The sequence below is a fragment of the Pseudopodoces humilis genome, chromosome 17 (assembly GCF_049639895.1).
Source record: "Pseudopodoces humilis isolate 2021_Gansu_Grassland_sample_001 chromosome 17, ASM4963989v1, whole genome shotgun sequence".
Classification (NCBI taxonomy): domain Eukaryota; kingdom Metazoa; phylum Chordata; class Aves; order Passeriformes; family Paridae; genus Pseudopodoces; species Pseudopodoces humilis.
In genome coordinates, this window is record NC_142216.1 from 3637396 (window position 1) to 3652016 (window position 14621).

At 51.6% G+C, this 14621-nt stretch overlaps 1 protein-coding gene across 1 annotated transcript; it reads right to left on the reverse strand.

Moving 5' to 3' along the window:
* Positions 1-9128: 9128 nt before the first annotated feature.
* LOC106628219 (pancreatic secretory trypsin inhibitor-like) lies at positions 9129-14254 on the reverse strand. The gene is made up of 4 exons (XM_014253070.2): positions 14097-14254; positions 12598-12638; positions 11903-12015; positions 9129-9283 (listed from the first exon to the last, which is right to left on the reverse strand). The coding sequence occupies exons 1-4, from the start codon at positions 14149-14151 to the stop codon at positions 9208-9210; spliced, it is 285 nt and encodes a 94-aa protein (XP_014108545.1). The 5' UTR covers positions 14152-14254; the 3' UTR covers positions 9129-9207.
* Between the last annotated feature and the right edge of the window lie 367 nt (positions 14255-14621).

The window sequence follows — 14621 nt, forward strand, 5'->3', positions numbered from 1 at the left end:
ATGGTGACATTACCATGAAGTTAGAGAGATGGCACAGCTGTTGATGGCTTTTTGGAAGGGTTCAGCTCCAGAGCTGCAGGGTCAGACACTGCCAGAACCAGCTCTGAGGGAAAAGCCTTGAGCTGAGACCACAGGCCTTGGTGGCTGAGTGTTGAGGAGAGAATGGAAGCTGCAAACAGAGAAAGGCATCTCTTGGTATTTAATTGGGATCCTTGTACGTTGTGGAAGCACTCCAGACACTTCACCAGTTTTCCTGTGGCACAAACAGATTTTTCTGATTCCCAGGTTCAGGAGGGGTGGCAGAATGTGGCCGAGACCTCCAGCCCAGCTGACATGATCCAGATGGGTGTCTGGGGACAGTTATGCCCCTCTGTATGTGGCCACAGAGAGGGACATGTGACCCCTCAGCCAGGGAGCAGCTCCTTGCCAAGATAATTCCTGCCTGGCTCTGGCAATGGGGATGTGATGCCCCTGAGTCCTTGGCCACCACCTTGAACTGTGGAGGGGGTTGCCAGGCCCTCAGATCTCCCAGCAGAACTACCCAAACAGCCTAATTTTGATGCTGGACGTGGGGGAGCTGGGAGGATCCGAGGGGATGGCCTCTGTTTTGTGGCAATTCACATCTCCACATACCTCTGGTGTTCACGGTGCCCTCGGGAGCTGCACAGCTCTGTTCTCTTGCTGAAGGACATATTGTGTTGGAAGCACAGTGCTTGGCTGGATGGACCTTTGGGGCTAAACCAGCCATTCCTATGTACTCATTTAAATTTCATTGATTTTTCTGAAGAATTATTTCTCCCTTGATGGTCTAGAAATAAAACCTCTTGCCCTGACTGGCTCAACAACCCCATGATTTCTGTCTATTGACAGGGTGGTTTTCACACTCTGTCTCAACACAGGCAAGTTATTCTTCAACATGCTCGATCAGAGGAAGAGAAAATTACATTTTATGTACCTCCTGCCGCCTCCTGTTACATCTCCCCTCCTGGATTTCCAGTGGCAGGTGTTTGTGCAGGATCCCATCTACAGACTGGGAGAATAGGTTTTCACAGGAATATCTCTTCTCAGTGTGGGCAATGCCCAATTAGGCACATTGCCAGGCTACAAGTTTGCAGTGACATTTTTAATTTTCCTCTGAGGTCTCTGGCCTTATCTTTGCTGAAGCAAAACAGCTTGTGTGGCTACTCTTTGTCTGATTTGTGGCTTATTTCTCATGGTGCAGCCAAATGTGAGCAAGCCAAAGGGGGACGTGGAGTGGCACTGACCCTTCTGTGCAGAGCACACGTGTCAGGCTGGTGACCTGGAGTCATGGGCTTGTTTGAAGGCTTCTCCAAGCTCAAACCCTTCGTACAGCAGCAGCAGAGAGGGAGTGTGAAAAGTGGTGCAGTGACCCTGCAGGTGTATGACAGCAGGTTTCCTGGGTTACCTGGGGATAATGTGACACCGGTGCTGTTTGGTAAGGACCTTTCTGGCCATCATATATCCTGTCAGAGGGTTGGATGAGGAAGCCTTCATGGCTTTCAGAATTGCAGCCACACTGTTTCCAGCTGCAACCATTGGAGACCCAGATTTGGAGCTCATTTCCTTTGTTTCAACTTCAGTGGGTCATCCCAGCAGTGTTTTGCATAAGCAAGCAAGAATCACGGGCTTAAAATAGGCACAAAATCCCGAAAGTGATGAACTGTGGCTGTACATACCATGCCCCAATGACGAGGAACTTGTTTGCATGGGAAAATGCTCCTGCTGTGGGGACTGAAGGTGACTTTGCTCTCACGGGCCTTATTTCTGAGAGTGGCAGTTCAACTATGCAACTTTAAATATATGTTTCCTTGCCAACATATCCTATTTAGGCCAAAGCCTTTGCCTGTAAGAGAGCTGGAAAAGCCTGGAACTGCCTTTGAAGTCAATTAGGTGCCTGTAAGGCAGGATTAATCTTTGAAAGGAGTTAGATCAGGGTAGGGAGCATGTCAGTGCTGGAACCAGAAGGTTTTTCTGCCCCAGTGCCTATAGAGATGAATAGAACTTTTCTTAACAGCTTTTTTTGAATTTATTTGTAACCAAATAGTCCCTTTCCTTTGCCAAGAGGTTGGGGTGATTTGTGGCTCTGGACTAAAAAGCAATGGCAGAAACAATGGTGCACTCATTATGACCAAATCAGTTTATGCTTAATGTTTCATTTTTTTTCTCAGAAAGACCTTGGCCTTGAGCTCTATCTTAGTTTATATGCTCCTCTTGTCTCTCTCACACTGCCAGGCAAACTGGAAAGCTCAGGCATGATAGTGATTGTTTCTGAGCATCAAAATGAGAAGATGCTGTTGAATGGGAGAAGCTGAGCTCAGGGCACTGGAGATGTCAGTAGCCCGAGAAGGGTTGGAAGGCAGAACTCTGGGGTTCTGTCCCATTCTGGTCTGATTTGGTTTGATTTAAGACACTGTAGCTGAGGCTGCATGGTTCTTGGAACTTCTCAGACAGGATGAATGTGTGTGCTGCTCCCTAAAGCAACCCATCCACAAGATGGCAAGATCCCTCCTCCCCTCTTGCACTGTGTGGGTTCTGCTGGCAGGTGGAGGAGAGGAGCTCCTGGTGCAGATGTTTTCTTTCCTTGCTGTGTTGCCACTGGCTGGTGTTGACACAGCTGCAATGTCCTGAACCAGCCAGGAATGCCAGCAGAGACCCCAAGAGTCACTATATCTCCATCCCCTTGGAAATGTGCACTGAACAATCCCTTTGGCTACCAAATTCCTGTCTGCTTGTGACCAGGAGTGGGGTGAGGAAAGAGAGAGAACTCCTGCCCAAGCCCTGGGGCAGCCAGAAGCATTTCCAGCCCAGCAGCAGCTGCAGCAGTGCTGGTGCAGCTCCCTGTGGTGCCTTGCTGGGGCCGGATCCAGAGCTCTGCCAAATCCACATGTATTGGCACATGGAGTCAGGTGTCTGTGCCATCTCATGCCATGTGCAATAACTCATTCCCTGCCTTTGGACATTCCCAGCACGTGGCCATCAGTGCAAGGGCTGTGGGACATCTTTCTCTGCCCCAGCCATGCCATGCTTCAGTCCCGCCTTGGCTCTTTCACCACCATGTTTCAGTCCCTGATGTGCCCAACTTAAGGCATCCTGGCTTTTACTTTCAGGTCCTGGAATCCTTCCTCTGGAGTTAAACACCATCTGCTGGGGCATTAGTGGGGAGGGACAGTGCCCCAGAGCATGTGATAGGGTGTGGAGGAAGGCTGCTGCTTCCCTTCTCCTTATGGATAATGGCTTCAGAAAAAAGGGCTGATAGGGGGTCACTGATTAATGCATCAGATCTCAGTCCATGAGAGTGATGCCACCTGCAAGCTGGACACTTACACTGACCTAATGCCTTTGTGGCTTCAAGCCACATCATACCATCTGCCAGCAAAGGAGAGCTTCCCAGCACCCCACCACGCAGGTGTGGGGGTGGATCACCACCTAAATCCATGCCAAGGTGTGCTGGGAAGGGTCCAGCCTTCTCTCAGAGGCCAGCAGCCTGTTTGGGTTAAACCTCACACGTGATTTTCTATTTGTGGCATCCTTTTGCAGCTAGAAAAGTGCTGAAGTTACTGGAAAAAGTCTGCAATCCATCCCTGCTGAGCCGTGCTACAACAACAGGTTATTGTTCTGGCGTAGGTGAAGGGCAGGACCTTTGCCTGGGAGCTTTCCAGGAGCTGTGCTCTTAGCTGGAAGGAAGCAGAACTTCTCAGCATTGAATCCACCTGCAGCACTAACGCCGACCGCAGCGCCGGGAGGTCTCCAACAGCGTGCAGAGCGTCAGGAATCCAGCTTCACGTGCCAGCACCACGCAGAGCTGGCACTTCCAGCCCCTCCTGTCCTTGCTGTAAGTGGAGTGTGCCTGATGAAAGATAAAGGCCAGAAAAGTAGTGTTGAGACATTGGCAGGGCTGCTTCGCTGTCTGCGGAACACTTTGGATGCTCCTGACTCCTGGAAGCTTACTGTCTTTTGACAGAGAGAAATACAAACTATTGCTGTCATCTGACTTCTCTGTAACAGCTCAGAGACATTAGAAAGCAAAAGCTGAGATCTCTCTTCAAATGTGCAGCTCTGGTTGTGGCTATTTGTTCCATGTCTGTGGTTATCAGGGCGGTTTCAGCCCGCCACTGAGAAGTGTCCTCTCTCTTATTTAGCAATGATCCCACTCCAGCCCCACTAAGCCCTGGGGACAGCCTCTCTGTATCGGTGCAGAGCCACTTCCAGCTCATTCCCATACATTTGCCAGGGACAGCTTTTCCCTGTGTAGCCTGAGCTGTGGTTTAGATGGAAAGAAATTTGCAGTTTAAAAGCATCCTTCCATTTCAGTCAGACTTGTCCTTTGCAGAGCACTAACGCTGTCATTTCCCACTCGGGTGGAACCAATTGGCATTTCCTTCGGTGGCCTCAAGCTTGGCAGCGTGACCCTCTGCCACAGCAGTGCTGCTGTGCTGGGCTGGCAGCTGCCTCTCCACCATGACAAAACTGTTTGCATTTGCTGGCGCTCCTGATACCTCTCGTTGAGGCTGTCACAACAGCAGCAGCTGAAGTGGCTCTGTACCCATCAAGGAGAGCAGGCTCTGGATCCCTGCCCTGCCCTGGGCACTGGGACACCTCTGTCTGCATCCTTTGCCAAAGGCCAGATCTGGGAGGTGGCACGTGGAAGCATCATCGCTCACAGGAGCCTTTCCAGCAGCAGATGGGTTCCCATGGGGTGTCTGCAAAGAGAAGCTCTCCTTGCCAGCCCACCAAAATGACTTTAATTCAGCTCCCCCAAAACAAGTCTCTTAGAACTGAACGTGCCTCATGGAAAGTGCCCTGTGGCAGCTGCAGCAAATCTGAGGAAGGCTCTGCTTATTTCCAGACTGGAAAAACAAATCTGATGTTGAAAACGTGGCTAAAATAGAAGCTTTCTTATCAGAGGAATGTTGGGGAAGGCTGCAGTGGGCAAAGGTGGTACCAAAGCTGCCTCTTCCAAGCAGGCCTGGACACAAAAATGTTTTGCAGCTCCCAGAAATTCAGGGCTTCTTCTCAGCTTGGGTCTTGCATTTCACTGAAGTCCCTCAGTCCAGTTCTAAACCTGAATTCACAGCATGCTACCATGACATCATGAAGTCAAATGCCACTGGCAGTGGAAATAGATATTGCCTCCCAGGTGGGAGCTTCAGGAAAGCGTTCCAGAAGGTGGAGGGGGAAGGGCTTCCCCAGCTGAATTTTACAAGAATTTTTACTGGCAGAAAAGTCTCAATTTAAAGAAACATGTTTTCCTGATCTGAAAATGCTCCCCTGGGCCTTCTGTCCTTAGCTGTCTGGTTTCTGTCACTCTTGAGACATTCCTGAGGCTTGGCAGTACCCAGGGCTGCTTTGGAGATGCAACCATGCTTTGAAAAGCTTCCACCCAACCAGCAAATCCTGGTGAAGGATTGCAGGAGAGATGCCCCTGGATGGCAGGAGGAGGGAGATGAAGGGAAGCATTGCCAGATTTCAAACCACCTGCTCCTCCTGAGGATGTGCCGGTGCTCCCAGGGCAGGCAGGCTGGGAGCTGGGCCCTGTGGGTGTCCTGCTCTCTGCAGAGCCCTGGCTGGCTCAGCCACTGAGGTTATTTTTGGAATTTCCCCCCCTTGTCATTAAATTGTTTGTTATTGTGAGCAGCATGGCTCTGGGGCAGGAATTGCAGCACTGGGGGCAGGAATTGAGGCACTGGGGGCAGGAATTGAGGTGCTGGGGGCAGGAATTGAGGTGCTGGGGGCAGGAATTGAGGCACTGGGGCAGGAATTGAGGTGCTGGGGGCAGGAATTGAGGCACTGGGGCAGGAATTGAGGCACTGGGGCAGGAATTGAGGCACTGGGGGCAGGAATTGCAGCACTGGGGGCAGGAATTGCAGCACTGGGGGCAGGAATTGAGGCACTGGGGGCAGGAATTGAGGCACTGGGGCAGGAATTGAGGCACTGGGGGCAGGAATTGCAGCACTGGGGGCAGGAATTGAGGCACTGGGGACAGGAATTGTGGGACTGGGACAGGCATTGCGTTGCTCTCTGCCTGAGCTTCCTCAGGGCAGTAAATGCTGAGCTTTTTGAACCATCCTTTGGGATTCTCCTCACCCACCATGTGCTCTTGGCCTTTCCATTTTTGCCCTGGCTGAGCCCCCTGGGAGCAGCCAGAAGGGAAGGAGGAGGGAGGTGGATGGCTGAGCCCTTCCTCTGATTTGGCAAATCCTGTTTTTCCCTCACTGCATCATTCAAAACGTGTTCAGGGCTTCAAACACATGGCCAGAAGCACTGCCCTGGGAAGGAGCCTGAAGAGCTGCAGCTATTTAGACAAAGAAACCAAGAATTGAAGCCATTGCTCCTGTCACTCTCCATTTTGCTGTGTCCCTGCCAGCCCACCAGCACTGGAAACAGCATCATGGAGATGCAGGGAAGCAAGCTGGTGTCTCAGAAAAGTCAGGTTGGCTTCTGGCAGGACAGCTCCAGGCTCTGCTGGGGATCAGATGGCAGAGGAGCAGCTTGGATGAAGCGTTCCCTTCCTCGGCTTCAGGGAAAATCTCTTATGGGGGCAGCAGACTGGCTTTTGAGGATGAGTCTAAACTTTGCACCTGCACCTCAGATTTGCCCTTGGTCAAGCCAAGACTGAAGTATGGACAGGAACCACTTCCCTCTGGAAACTTGCCACTGATTCTGCCTGATGTGCCCCTGCTGTGCAGAACTAGAGTGGCCCCTGACCTGCTGCTTCCCGTAATCTCCAGGCTGATATGGACCTTGCTGTGAAACGGATGTGGCTGACATTTAGCAGGAATGCCAGTTCTCATCACAACAGTGCCTGGGGAGACGCAGGCTGCGCTCAGCCGTGCGGCTGACGAGACCTGCTGCTTTGCAGGCTCGGCCAGCACCTCACTGCATCAAAGAAACGCTCTTGGCTAACACTGGGTGATGTTTCCCAGAAATGGCATGGGCAGGAAAGATGTTTTGCTTGGCATGAGCTGGCCTCAGTGCACTTTTCATTGTTCTGCTGGGTAGAAGAAACCAGCTGGGATGAGTCTGGGGCTAAGCCGTGCCACAATATCCAAGAGCAGTGAAAGAAGTGTAGGGAGGATCAGTCTCCCCTCCTGCCAGCCTCACTGGCAGAGATTTCCCTGGATAAAAGCTATGCTCCATTTCTTGTGATGCAGCAGTATCAGCAATATCCCGGCTGTGGGAAGCTGGATTTCCAGGATCCCCTGTGTGCAAAGATGTCAAGGCAATTCACAGTCCCCAGCCTATTTGGGACTACCACCTTTAGTGCATTAATTTTACATGTGGGCAAAGCGAGTCGTTTTTCATCTCTCCCTCAACTGCAGATACTCTTTGGCAGATCTGAGAAGAGGAGCCTGTGCTTTCCCCCCCTCCAGCTGCATCTGGCCACATTTGAAATTTCAAACGAGCACTGGAGCTCTCTCAGCTGGATCATGCATATATTTTTTTTGTGTTTGTTTCAGCAACTTCATAAAGAGAACTCATCTTTCTACCCACAGCGAAGTCCAGGGTTTCCTAAGAACAAAGTGTCGGGTTTGCCCCAAATACAAACAGTCTGAAGGGCTGTGAATCATAGGGAACCCCACGAGGGTTTGATCCCCAGCTCCAAATGCTCTTTCCCAGGCTGTTTTGGGCTGACTCACGACAGCCCTTTGGCACAAGCAGGGGAGTGCCCAGCTCTCCAGGGAGCAGCTGGCAGCGCCGTGCCAGCGCCAGGCAGACACAGACACATTCCTCCAGCGCAGGGCACACCCGCCGGGGCCGCTCTTGTCCCTGCAGCCCCGGAGCATCCCCCAAACCTGCTCGTGGGTCCTGGGGAGTGAGGGACAGGGAAGTGGCGAGGCCGAGTGCCTCGGTTACCGCACCTCAGCGGCTTCCAGCCTCCCGGCAGGGCTGGCAGGAGCTGAGCGCCCGCGGGGGATGCGCGCCGCTCCCCGCCCGGCCGGGCGCGCATCCCCCGCCAGCTGCGGGATCCAGCTGCGGGATCCAGCTGCGGGACCCAGCTGCGGGATCCAGCTCCGGGATCCAGCTCCGGGATCCAGCTCCGGGATCCAGCTGCAGGATCCAGCTGCGGGACCCAGCTCCGGGATCCAGCTCCGGGATCCAGCTGCAGGATTCAGCTGCGGGACCCAGCTGCGGGATCCAGCTGCGGGCTCGGCTCCGGCAGCTGGCACCGGCTGCGGCGGAGCAACAGCGGCCTCCAGTGCCGAAAGCTCCATCGAGGAACCCGCACTCCGCGTCCTGCCCGCACCGCGCAGAGCCGCGGAACCGCGGGATGGGCGGCTTGGGAACGACCTTTACAGGACATCTGCTCCAGCATCCCCGCCCTGGGCAGGGACATCTTCAACGAGACCAGGTTACTCAGAACTCCCTCCAGCCTGATCTTGCATGAATCCGGGAATGGGGTAGTCACAACTCTGGGCAACCTGTTCCAGTTTCTCACCATCTTCACGGTAAAAAACTTTGTCCTAATATTTAACCTAACTCTGCCCTCTCTCAATTTGAAGCCATCCCCCCTTGTCCCATCACGCCCAGCCCCTGTGAAAAGTCTCTCTTGGTACCCCTTTAGACATTGGAAGGGGCTCTGAAGTCTCCCAGGAGATTTCTCTTCTTCAGGCTGAGCATTCCCAGCTCTTTTGGTTTTCTGAGGCACTGAGTAGCTGTGACCTGCAGGACAAGTGTGAGGCTGGTGACTCTTGGTGCACAGGGGCTGTGTCATGGGGCACTGGCATATGGACAAGGCTGGAGATGGGTCAGCATGGAAATGACTTCTGGGGTTCTTTCTCCTTGCAAAGGCTCTGGAGCAAGGGCTTTAGTACCCTGTATTTAGCAAATGCAATTGCAAGTCATGAGAATGCTAAAAATCTATTGCTCGAACACTGGGAGTCTAGGAAAGGAAAACAAAATTATTGATGCAAAAGAAGAGCCTCCCTGTTATGCCAGAGCCTGGCTCTCTCCTTGGGCACATCCCAGCCCTCTCCCTGGGGTTGTGTCAGTAATTCACTCACAGCTCTTTACAGGCATCACCAGAACAAGCCATGCTTTTCAGGAAGGTGCTTTGAGTGTTGGGGACAGGGGACTGCTGTGTGTGTAAGAAATCCCAGCACAAGACGTGGCGATGCTTCCATTTTATTGGGGGTTTGAGGGGGTGAGGGGACAGCTTTGTGCTCTCAGCTCTGGCACGGTTGTGCCTCAGTTTAGAGCAGAGTTGACACGGGGAGTTCTGCACATTCCTCTGTTCTTAATGCGCACGTGGGTGCTTCTTTGGCTGCAAGAGAGGTTAAAAATGCTGGGGGGCTGCCTTTGGGTCCCTGAGACACAGCAGATCCTGGCTCAGAGGGCAAAGGCAGAAAGAAAGGAAAATACTGCTTAAATCATCATCTAAGTGTTATTCACAGCAAGCAAGGCCACATATTCTTGACAGGGAGTTCAGGGTTACCATGGACATGTGTTAATTAATTCCAATAAGCTCAAGAGTGCTTTCTGACACCTCCTGGCAGGATAATTCACCTCTGTGCTGCAGGACAGCACTGAGACACCTCTAATGCCTGTCTGACTGCAGACAACAAAGGTTATGAATTTGTTTTGTAGGTTTTCAGAAACAAAAGACTGCCACTGTGTCTCACTTGGGTTTGCCCTGCTCCCAGCCTCCCCTCATGATTGCTTCTGCAGCAAAAGTGAGGAAAATATTAAAAAGGCACCTTAAAAAAAACCCTATTATCTTCATTTTGCCTAATAGTCAACCTGATTCCTCTGAATTGTTCGATTTTCACAGGGAATCATGATGTTCTCCTCTTTGGAAAGACAGCTCCATTTCTCAGGTGCGTTAGAGAAATGCTGGTAAAATGATTCGCGTTTTGCAAAAAGCGTTTTGCATGCTGGTCACAGTGAAGTGACCACAGGCGACAAGTGAGACGCTGCTGCCGCAGGGACCCGCCAGATGCTCTATTCCCAGACTCCTCACAGGCTTCCAGCTCTTGTCAGGCCAGTTGCACACACAAAACTGCAAATGACACTTCATCTGCCTCTCGGCTGACTTCCCCCCACGGACCAAGGCTTTATAGATGAGGACACTCCATTTATCTCTCCCCCAAGACATTTGGCACCAGACAGCTTCAGAGTCCTGGTGCCCGGCCCAGATGGCCCTGGCCAGGAGACCAAATGGCTGTTCCTAACCTCAGAATTCCTTCACTTGGGAACAGAACAGGGGAGCTGCAAGTGCTGGAAATGTGCTGCTGTGACCCACAGGAGCAGCACATTTCCAGTTGCAGCTGCTCGGAGCTTGCACAAACAGGAGGTTTAGGAGCTCTGGGAATGCAGTGCCTGTCAGCACAAGGATGCAGCACCAGTTTCTCATCCATCCCATCCCTCCTCTAACTCCTGGACAGCTCTGAATACACCACCAGCTCAGTCTTTCTCTTTCTTGTACCCCAGTTTCCCTTCTTGTGAGCACTGGATTCTCCCAGTCCCCTCTGAGGCTGCTCTCTGCTCTGGGGAGATGGAGCATCCTGGACACCACTTTGCACAGCTGACTGTGGAGCCTTCCCCGCTCACTTCACCCCGCTCTTGGCTCGTGGCCAAAGCCCTAATGATGTTGTGTCTGATGAACCTCCCACCCCCATCTGTTGCACAATACAGGGACAGCTGGTGCTGGGCTGCTGGCTTCCAGCAGGGTCATTACTGCCCTGCCAGGCCGTGCCGGGTCATTAACTGCGGTGTCTTTGCTGAGGAGATCCCACTCAGCCTCTCTCTGCCTGACTGCATCATACTCAGCCCTGAAAGGTGAACCAGCATTTGAGCAGGCCAGGAACAGAATATGTGGCAGCAGCCTGGGTTAATGAAGCAAAGAGGGGACAACCCAACTGACAATATTTATCTAGGCTTTTTTTTTTTTTCTTTTCCTGGTGATGTGGATTCTGTTCCTTGTTCCTGCAGAGCCAGCAGGGAGGCGATGCTCCTGAAAGCAGAATTTGGCTCCACAAGCCCACTCATCCAGAGACAGAAAAGCTGGACTTTGAGCTTCTGCTACAAATGTGTCTGCTGATGGCAGATGGGCCTGTGAGCCTGATCACCAAAAATCCCTGCCTACACTAGGTGAAGCCAAGGGTGAAGCTCCCTTAGCCCTGCAGACTGGGGCATCTGGCTCCAGATAAGTCTCAATCTTCCCAAAAGAGATTTTTGAACCACTTAATAGCATTGAATTGGAAGTAATTCCTTCACTTGTCTGACACAGAGTGCCTCCAGTGTATAAATATATTTTAAATTACCTAGGGCCCAAGCCAGATGAAATGTATCAAGTCTTGCCAGAGACACCCTTAGCATTTGGACCTGGCCTTCTGCTAGAACAGTGCAATCTGGCACCAGCACAGATTAAATATAAAGCTCATTCTTAAAAATACCCAGAGCAAATTGTATCCTTTCATATGCAGAGAAGACAGAGAGCAGAGCTCAGCTATAAATTTCTGGGGCGAAAAAACAGAGTTTTTTCCTCAGCCACCACACATCTGAGGTCATCTGGAGAAATATTCCTCAGCCCGTTTGCTAGCTCTGGGCAGACTTGGAGGACTTTGCCATTTGTCTGAGATCCTGGATGCCTGCCAGCTCTCGCTGCTGCTTGGCAGCTGCAGGTATGGGGAGATTTTTGTTTGTGGGCAGCGTGTGTGCTGTGAGCCTCACGCACCGGGCCCATTCCTCAGCTGGAGCCCAGCGCTCAGAGCAGCGGGCGCAGCAGCTGTGCTGGAGGCCAGATCCGTGCCAGATGTGCTGGGCTCACTGCCCAAGCTCCACCCAGCTGCATGCAAACAGATTTCTTTCTAGGAAATCCCAGATATATGCGGTAGCCCTCGTCTGTGCGGCATTTAGACTTGCAGCGGCTCCAGATACTCACAGGTTGTGAAGGCACAACAGGCACTCGTTGCTGTACAGGATGTCATCCGTGCCACAGATGGGGTCAAACTCCCTTGTACACCCTCTTCTCAGGTTGAAATTCTCACAAGATGGCTGGAGACACGGAAGGTTAATTTTGAAAATGTTAAGCCTGTTCTCAGTTTACCAAAGGAGCTTTGCTTTCCCAGAGAGGTGCACATTTTGTCTGTCTTCATAACCCATCCTCAGAGCTCCACTCTGGGCTCTCAGAAACACTGGGGCCATCTGCCACCATGTCCCTTGGCCAGCTGAACTCCACCTGGCACTGCTACACAGCCTTAGGAGTAACAGTGTAGAGTAAATACTGCTCCATGGGCACTGCCTGAGCACCTTATCCCCAGTTTTTATTTTTATGCCACAGCAATACCTGGCCCCACACTTGCAAGCCAGAGACTAAGGGGATTTCTGACTTTCTTGGCAGGTAACAGCAATATTTAGCTTTCTAGGAACTTTTCCTTCAGTGTTTGGGGGAAATGCAGTGGAAAACCAGTATAATCACTGGGATTTTGCTGTGGCACAGCAGGTGGAAGGGGGTTCCCAGGCACTGGCATCTTTGGGCTGTCAGCCCACTCTGCTTCAGTGTATTTAGCAAAGGTGGTTCCCCAGTGCATGGGCTAGTGCTGTCTCACTTATGCTACAGAAATGAGGAGACCTCACCTCTGTTCCTGTGACAGCAGCTGCATCCACCTTGGCATTTCCTAGAGAAAGAGGAGAGAAAGGGAGGGAGAGAGAGAGAGAGAGAGAGAGAGAGAGAGAGAGAGAGAGAAGACATCTTAGCACCCATCACTCGAGCTGGTTTCAAGTGGGACAGAATAAAGACAGTTTAGGCTGATGTCCCTATGTCTTCACTCAAACACCTTTGTCCTAGAAAAGAACTTCTTCCCTTGGATCTCTCACACTTCTCATCTGTATTCCTCCCTGCTGTGTCACCCCCTGGCAGAAACACTGTAATGGTGCAAGGTCCTGCCACGCCAAAATGCACTTCTGGAGATGTCACCTGCCAGCTGTCAGGGAGTAAAGGTGGCTTTTGTCCTGTCTTACCACATGTTCATGAGTAACTGAGAAACTCCTGCTGACACTGGACAGGTGCTGGAGTAAATCCAGGGTGGTTTTTCTGCTGTTAATCAGTTTTTAACACAAGCAAGCAGAGCAAAAGACAAGTTGTTGAAAATCTCTACTAGAAGGAGACCCTGAGGTTACACATCAAAGCTGGTGGGATCAAGCCATGACTTTGGTGGGCTTCTCCATGGAGAAGCTGGCCCTGAGCTGGCAGCTGGGATCACATGGGTGGAGCACGAGGTAGGTGTGTTTTGAAAAACAACCTGAATTTTTTTGGCAAAAGGCAGAACTGAGAAGAAGTTCCTGGGCTTTTTTACAAACCCAGAAGTCACCTAGATGGAGGATTTATACTACATCTGTATTAACAACCAGCACAGCCCATAGCAGTGAAACATTTTGGTGCTGAAGAGCTGGTAGCCACACTGTTTAATATTTTGAGGATTTTACTTTGGGCTATCACTGGTCCAGGCCCAGGAGCTGCAGCTCACTACGTGCTCAGCTCATCTGAAATGAGCCCAGATTTTGTGCTCAGACAGCCCTGCAATGGCAGCCTCTGTGCAGTAAACAGGATGACAGAGGACCTGCTTCAGAAGCACCCTCCTGTTTGGAATGAGCCCACTAAAGCAGGACCTGAGGAGCAGCAACAGCTCATGTTCTCATCCCTCTGCACCATATGGGATTTTGAAAACACAGTTGGCTTAAACATTGGCTTTGGTAGTGAGAGCTGCATTTTCCCTCGCATAGATTCATTTCCTGTCTTCTTGGATTTGCTTTTTTAAAAGCAGAATAGCACCTATTCACTCTGAAAGGATCACACTGTCCTAGAAATCACCAGTTACAGGACAAATCCTACCCCTGAAGACAGAGCGTCAGCCCAGCAGGTCTGTTCATTTTTTGGGAGCAAGTGCACCCTTTCAAAGCCTTTGCTTTGGGTTTGCTCACAGACAGGTGCAGGTTTAATGCACACTGGTCATTGCAGCATCCCCTGCCCAGCCCCAGGAACAGCTGGTCTCTTCCCACACTCACCTTCCCATGTGGCAGACCTGGGAGCTTTAGCAAGAAGAGGAAATAGCTCCTAAGCAAAATGTTGGACTCACCTTGGTAGAAGCAGAGTGCCAGGGAGAGGAGCAGGAAGACACCAGCTACCTTCATGGTCAAGGTGACGTTTTACTGAGCACAGCGGAGAGAGCTGGGACACTCCTCAGTGTCTCAGGGATCCTGTCTCTGGCAGTCTGCTGGCACCTTTATACCTTTCCCTGTTCTTGGCACCACACCACACAGCCAGCTCCACCCTGCAGTCCTGTGGTGACAACATTCAAAGTATGGGGACAACACCAGGTGGCAACTGGCTCATTGGTGGGCGCAAGGATGAAAGCCTCTCCCAAGCCAATGGAGGCAATAATCCTTATCTCCAGCAAGGACCAGGCCCTGTCCCAGGTGTTGGGGTCAGCCCTGGGTCTGCACTCCAAGCTGCGATAAATCAACGTTGTACAAAGAACCAAGATTGGAGAAATGGGCAGAACAGCAAGGGAAATACAGTTAGCAGCACTGTGGCTTTGATTAATGACCCTGCTGCTGCCACTTGCAGGGTGAAGCTCTCTGGTGAGGCCACCTCTGGGTGA

Coding starts and splice junctions, on each gene's coding strand:
- LOC106628219 (XM_014253070.2), bottom strand. CDS start 14,151: ATGAAGGTAGCTGGTGTCTTCCTGCTCCTCTCCCTGGCACTCTGCTTC. Junction 12,639..14,096: donor GGCACTCTGCTTCTACCAAG/GTGAGTCCAACA, acceptor CTCTTTCTCTAG/GAAATGCCAAGGTGGATGCA. Junction 9,284..11,902: donor CTGTTGTGCCTTCACAACCT/GTGAGTATCTGG, acceptor CCTCTCTTGCAG/CCAAAGAAGCACCCACGTGC.